Below are 7,058 nucleotides of genomic sequence, written 5' to 3' on the forward strand. Positions count from 1 at the left end.
CTGGCCTGTCTGCCTGTTTCATTCCCCCTTTTCCCCTCCCCCCCTCTGCCCTTGGGTCTCTCTAGCTCCCCAGACTAGCGGCCCGGCAGCAACCTAACAGCCCCCACCCCCTCCAGCAAGGGCGAAATTGCTAAACTTGTAGCAATAATGACCCTGCATTCATACAGCCGACTCCCGCTGAACCTCTCCGCGCCCTGGCCCGCCCGGCCTAATCAGAGTGCCCCTCCCTGTTGCCCGCCCAGCCCCCGCCCCCCCCCCGGCCGCCCCTTCCCCACACACACATACACACACACACACAAAAAAAAACGGGGAACAAACCCCCGCGCATTTCTCCGTCCCTCTGTTGAGCACAAAGCCCCCCGCTCTGAGAAGCAATGGGGAGCTGGGGGGGGACGTCAATCCGACGCGCTGGGGTTTTTGTTCGCACAGGGGACCTCGCCTTCCTACCACACCTTTTGTTCGGGACTCCAATAAAAAGCCATTCTTTCCGCACCTTCCCGGCCCGGAGCCGCCTTTCAGCCAGACCCGGCCCCACAATGGCGCGGCGCTCAGAGGCCTCCCCATTCACCCGCCTTGGCAAGCTCACAATCGGCCGTGTGGCAGCACAGGCCTCGCACAGGCATTCTCCGCAAGTGACAAGGAGCCGCATAAAGCCGCGGCCGCCGGGGGAGAAGGGAGGGCGGCCGAGGGGGAGAGCTCGGCCCCGGCGGGGTGCAATGCAGCGCCCCCGGGCGCGCTGGAAGGCCCAGTGGTGGCCGAGAAAGAAGCCACCCAAGGCTGAGTCTGGAGGCGAGCTTTTCGTCTTTCTTGGAGACCCTCGAAGTGGGGCAGAGTCTCCGCTTGACCGAGGCAGGTCCCCGCACCAAGCATCTGGATATAATGTAGCGGTGGGTGGGGGATTACAAAGTCCTGAACCTCAGAAGACCCAGAGCCTCCCCCTACCCTGTTCGGCCCACAACACTAAAGAGAAATTAATGAACAAAGCGGTGAAGAGACCAAACTAGCAGCCTGGGGCCTGGCTCAGGAGCACCAGGCCGAGATGCCCAGGGTGCTTTTCCTCACTTCCCGCCCTGCTGGGGGGGGGGGGCGCTCCCCAGTCTTTGGGGCTAAACAAGTCTGCAGCAAAGTCAAACAGTTCAGAAATATTGCACCTTCTTTATTGACTCCTGTAGTGTATGACAGCGGGTGTGTACACGGCGTGTGGATATAGTTATATAGAGAGATAATGTGCTGAATACAGGATACAAAACAGAAAGGAAACCAACCTGGGACACCTAAGCTGGCCGCCAGGTCCTGGATTTGCTCAGCTGCCTCCCTTCCCCCAACTTTCGATCTCACTGGGGTGGAGGTCTCCAAGAAGAGTCCCCTGACAATCCAGAGATGCGGGCGGAGTCTGTCTCTGAAGAGAGGCAGCTGGAAAACGAAAATCCACTGTGTTGTGGCGCTCCAGGCTAGAAAAAGGGACTGCGACTCGGTGGATTCAAGCCACTACCCCATTTTCCTCTCCTTCACACTATTTTTCTTTTTCGGTTTTATTTTCTTTTCTTTTTCTTCCTTTATTTTCCTGTTTGGTCTGGTTCCCCCGACCGACCGTACTTCGAGAAGGCCAAGTGTAGGCCGAAGGAGAAAAGCCCTCTTCCGGAGAGCAAGTGACAGTCGGAGTTCCAGCCTCCCGCACTCCCCGCAGAGCCGGGGGAGGGGGGCAACCTCTTCCCTGGAGCCTGGCCCGTGTTTCTGTCTCAGACAGTCTTGACGACTGGACCAGGGCGTCCGTTTCTCCGCTGAGCCCCAGACCTAGAGTGTGCTGCGACCCTGGCCCCTCGGGGAGCGATATGTCTGTATTTTATTTTAACGAGGGGACCTGGCCCTTGGGTCCGGCCTTTCTCGTGTCTCATTCCCGCGGCGCCAAGCTGCGGTAGGACGCCCGCCGCGTGTCCAGTCCTGTCCTTACCAAGCCCTGATGCCCTGCAAGGTCCCCTGTGCGCACGCCGGCCCGGCTGCGGCGCCCTGGTGCAAGGGTTGAGCGCCGCCACCACTGCCAAAGCCTCCCAGGTTGCTCACGTTCACAAAGGATCCGCCTCCCGTAGCGCTGCAGGCGGGCTGCATGGCGGTGGTCGCTGCCGAGGCCCCGCCGCCGCCACCGCCTGTCGGGTAGGCGCAGCCGTAGCTGCCGCTGTAGGCCGCGGCCGCGGCTGCTGCTGCAGCCGCTGCTGCTGCGGCGGCGGCCGAGTTCCCGTAGCCGTAGGCGGGGAAGCTGTTGTAGGAATAGGCGCCGGCGCCCACGCTGTAGGGCGAGCCATAGGCCTGCGCGCTGGGCGTGACGCACGGCTTGCCGTCCCGCACCAGCACCGGCACTGCCACGCGGCGAGGTGGCGGCGGCGGCGCGTGCGTCCCCAGCTCCAGGGACTTGTCCTGCCGCTGTCTCTTGCACTTGTACCTGCGATTCTGGAACCAGATTTTCACCTGCGTGGACGTGAGCTTCAGACTGCTGGCGAGGTGCTCGCGCTCGGGAGCCGACAGGTACCGCTGCTGCTTGAACCTGCGCTCCAGCTCGAAGACCTGAGCTTGCGAGAAGAGCACCCGCGGCTTCCGGCGGCTGCGCGGCTTCGGTCTCTCGCCGTCCTCGTTCGCCTTACAGTCTGCCGTCGCTTCTAGAGACTTCTTCAGCTGGCAGCTTTCTGCGTAGAGAAGCAAGACCTTAGCCCCGTTCTGACTCCCTGTATAGCACCCCTACGCCCCGGCAGCACAGACCACTCCATAGTAAATGCTTAGATCTGGAGAAAGTTCATAGTTTCTGGTACTCAAGGGCCCTGTGTCAGACCGAGCACCTCCCCAGGAGGAGGCACGTTTGGTGGGGAGTAGTTAGCTTGCATTTATTAGAACTTGAGTATCTGCGAGAAAAGAGATTAAGTGTGCGGCTCGAGGCGCTAATAACTATTTTCAAGATGAAAGCTTGCGTCTGCATTAACAACAGTATTTGCAAACTCGTTTGCCTACCACTCACCAAGGATACCTGAAGGTTTGAAACGTGTTGGTATTGGGGACAGGCAGCCGGGATGTACGGGTTGATTAAGGAATTTTTTTTTTCTGCTCGGAAATATCTTAAGTGTAAGGCGCAACTCAAGAACTGATTTTTTTCTTATCAAAACTACTGTGTGAAACAATATTTGTATATTACCTTACATAGGAAAAAAGTTGGATGGATCAATTTAGACAGTTTTGTGTCTGTTTTAGGCCTGGAGAACAGACAGAGAAAAAAACCTTGTTCTCAGCCACATCAAACCTCCAATTGGAGAAGAGATTCTTTGATTCTGTCTTCCTTTCAGACATTTCCTGCGGGGTTATTCAGTTATCCGAATTTCCTACCACCTCTGGTCTGTTAAGCGTCCAGAACCCCCAGCTAAATTCTTCACTTTACCCCACCCTATTGGCTTGCAGCCTGAGACACAAAGCTAACGCTAGGATTTTTTTTTTAAGGCCTTCACTTCATGGGTGTGAGTGGTGCAGTCATCTGGAGTGGATCGTGCTCCCACACACCGGCCATCCCCTCTCCTTCTCAGAGTGCTAGCTCCACGCTCAGCAGTGAGGTAAAGTCCATCAAAGTTCCTTGTCTGCAAGGACGCCAAATACACAACCTGCTGGCACTGCCTTTTCGAGAAAGCCGGGGTGACTGCCCAGCCTCATTCTGGAACTCAACACACATCAGGCAGAAAAATGGCCAGATTACTGATTCCTTTTTGAGAAGAGGGGTGTTTGAGAAAACACACACACACACACACACACACACACACACCAAGATGTTAGAACCCAACCGCTGGGCCCCTGTCACTTCTCGCTTATCTGAACCCGGGCTGTAAAAACCACTTTCCTTTCGCTCAGGGGCTGCTCCCGCTCCTCCCTGCTCTTCAGAAGAGGGGTCACCAGAACCACCACTTTTCCCCCTCTCCCCTAGCTGCATCTCAGGTACCTGCGCTTTGCAGAGCTGTCCTCGAACCTGGCTAGGCATGACTCTAGCCAAACGTGAAAGGGGCGGGTGGCCATGCTGGCACGGTTTGTGGGTTGTTTATGGGCGCTGAGCCATTGCCCCAGGTGTAGGGTCGCATTTCCTTTCCCCCTCTACTCACTTTGGCTCCGTTCTCTCACAACCTCCTCTTCTTGTTCCTTGGGCCTGCTGCAAGAGTCTCGAAGGACTGTATGGACATAACTTTGTGGACAGAGACCTGAATCTCCGTGGCCCTCGGCAGCAGCTAGTGAGTTCAAATAGGACAGTTTCTCTCCCTCTTCTTCCTCGTCCTCCTCCCCTGCATCAGAAAACTGTGTCCCGTCAGTCGCAGCCAGCATGCAGGGAGCCGAGTGGAAGTGCTGCTCCAGCTCCGCCTGCAAGTGAGCTCCGTGGAAATGCTGCTGCTGCTCCAGATTCAAAATGTCTTTGACTGAGAAAGGGGTGGAGGTGACCGGGCTTGGTAACATCATCAGGGCCACTTAATTGTCCAGTCCAAATACTCAATAAATCCCGGCGGGGGCGGGGAGGCAGAGCGGCGGCTCCAGCTCTTCCTCTGGACTCCGCGGTGCTGCGGAGTCGAGCTTTTGACAGACGCGGTCCTGCTCCAGTCTAAATCGCCTCCATTGGCCGGGACCTGGGGGTCTGGGTTTTGTTACAGCCACTGCAAGGACTGGGGCCGGGGCTGTGAAGCCTCTGTCCGGGGGCCGTGCGTCACGTCGAGGGGCGGGGTCGGCATCCTGGCCTCCTTCCTAATTGGTTCTGGCATATGTGAGCCACGCCCTCCGCATCCACCCAGTGGGATGTTGCTGCGCTACCAGAAATAGACAGGGACTAGAATAGGGTCTTGAGGTCCAAGTCGCTGTGGGAGAGCTGTATTGAACCGGGTGTCCGAATCATCGATTCCCGTTCTACCTAGCCGCATCTTCCCGACCAGGGGCAATTATGAGAGGCTCACTATCCGTGATCCAACAAAGTCCTAGAAGGATGGCACAGACTGGCTTTTCCAGCTGCTTCAGGGCAGGAATATCTCCTGGCCAGTAAACAGCGGACGGTGGATTCCTCAGGAGAAGAATCCTGTATTTGTGGAAATATGAGCGACGTGTCAAATCCCACCTTGTCTTTACTGTAGCTGTTCTTACCACGTGGAGTGCCTTTTCCATCCTCAGTTCCACGAATGGAAAACTGTTCTCCGAGGCTCTACTCAAATACCACGTCCTCCAAGGAATCGCTGCCAGGTCGCCTAGCCCGGAAGTCCTCTTCCTCTGAACTTGCTCTGTTAGTAATGTCACTTGTCACTCCCCGTCACCTAGTGCTACGTATGGCAGGCTGTGTGTCCTCCTGGTTGTCAATTTAGATTGCGAGTCCCTGAGGGCAGGGTCCAGGTCGCATTTGCCCTTGTGGCCTTTGCAGTGGCTGCAGACAACAGGTATCTGAAAGACAGATGAAGTACTTTGGTGCCTGCTGCTCTTGCTTCGAATCCTGGCCTGAGTCAATATTGGGTCTTCGACATTCTCAGTTTCCTCGTCCATATAAAGGAGCCAAATTCCCTCTTCTAGGTAATTGCTCTAGGTAAATAGGACTAACCAGGCCGGAAGCATAGTGCAGGTCTAGGAATGCTAAGGGCTCAAAACGTGTAACTATCCTTTTTCGGCCTCAGAGGTCAGAACAGTCGTTGACATTGATCCTGACCTGGCGGGAGCACCACCTCGCACACTGGGCGGCTTTATGAGAACAGAGGTTGTGAGAGCCGATTCTGATCTCAGAAGGGAGGTAACCCAGCTGTGGGGGCAGCTCTTTCCCTGAGTACAGATAGGCCTCAACTTTCAGAAGCGCCTTATTTCTCTACCTGTTGGCTTTCGGGCGCGTTTCTGAGACAGCGGTTGCATTCTGCGGGGAGAATATATGTAGTCTCAGACTCCGAAAACTGCCTGGTGGGGACCACCTTCTGGCGTTCACCTGCCTAGAAGCTTAACCCTCTGAATAGCAGCGTCCCCTATTGTGAAGCTAACAACAAAACGCGTGGGCAGCACGCCTGGAAGTAACAAATGAGGAGTGGTTCTGGTTTCACCGCGGGGGTTCCTCACCAGACAGGCCCTGGCTTTTGTTTGTCCCCCCCCACCCCCCCGTCCCCCCCATAGAACCGCACAGTTGGGAGAGACTGGCCTCAACTGGAAAGGACGGCTGGAAGGCACTGGGACTGAGGATAACACTCTGAGAAACGGGTAGACACAACACGAATAGAGATTAAATGGGGGGTGGCCTGGAGGAACCCAGGGACAGCAGAAGGAGAGGGTGCCTCAGGCCCCGGAGAAAGGGTTGGGAGGAGAGGGAGGCGGGGCTCTTCGAGGGAGAGCGGAAATGCTGTGCCCCGGGCCACCGGGGAAGCTGGGACGAAGCTCCCTCCACGTGCCCTGGGGGAAATGGGAACGGTCGTTTGTGGGTAGGCCCTCGAAACCATTTCTAGGTCGCAGGAGCCTTTTCGTTTTTAAGACTTGAGCCTCAGGCGGGGACCGCGGTCGCTACAGAAGGCGAGTCTGCGGAGGGAAGAGTGCTCCTGGTCTTGCGGTGGATCCCGAGCGAGCGAGGTGGGGTGAGTGCGTGGCACTGCAGGGTCGGGGACTTTGAGCGCCTCCAGGCTGGCAGTGAGAGGACCAGAAGGAAACCGCGCTCCAGTCTCAGTCCCCAAACTCTGCCGCAAGGCAAAACCGTCGCGGAGGCCGTCGCGGAGGAATTCTTGTTCCCTTCTGATCTCTCTCTCTCTCTCTTTTTTTTAAAGTCAGGTGATTTCAAGATTTGAACAAAAAAGATAAAAGCTATTTGCTTCCATGGGAAGCGCGTATTTCCCCTTGCTTGGTTTCTTGCGTCCTAGCGCTGCTTTGCCCTCACCTAAACGTTGCTCCAGAAACTGGTCTTAGATTCATGACTGAGTGGAACCCCCAGTCCAACAAGGCCAGGAACTCAGTGGCACACCCACACACCTGCTGCAGCCGGCTAGGCCCACTCCGGCCTCTTCTCTCTGCTCCCCACCTGCAGAGCACGTGGCGGGGTCTCCTCC

General features: G+C 56.6%; 1 protein-coding gene across 1 annotated transcript; it reads right to left on the reverse strand.

Moving 5' to 3' along the window:
* Positions 1-1,947: 1,947 nt before the first annotated feature.
* Positions 1,948-4,473, reverse strand: Nkx2-3 (NK2 homeobox 3). The gene is made up of 2 exons (XM_057779794.1): positions 4,125-4,473; positions 1,948-2,678 (listed from the first exon to the last, which is right to left on the reverse strand). The coding sequence occupies exons 1-2, from the start codon at positions 4,471-4,473 to the stop codon at positions 1,948-1,950; spliced, it is 1,080 nt and encodes a 359-aa protein (XP_057635777.1).
* Between the last annotated feature and the right edge of the window lie 2,585 nt (positions 4,474-7,058).

Source organism: Chionomys nivalis, chromosome 8, assembly GCF_950005125.1.
Source record: "Chionomys nivalis chromosome 8, mChiNiv1.1, whole genome shotgun sequence".
Classification (NCBI taxonomy): Eukaryota; Metazoa; Chordata; class Mammalia; order Rodentia; family Cricetidae; genus Chionomys; species Chionomys nivalis.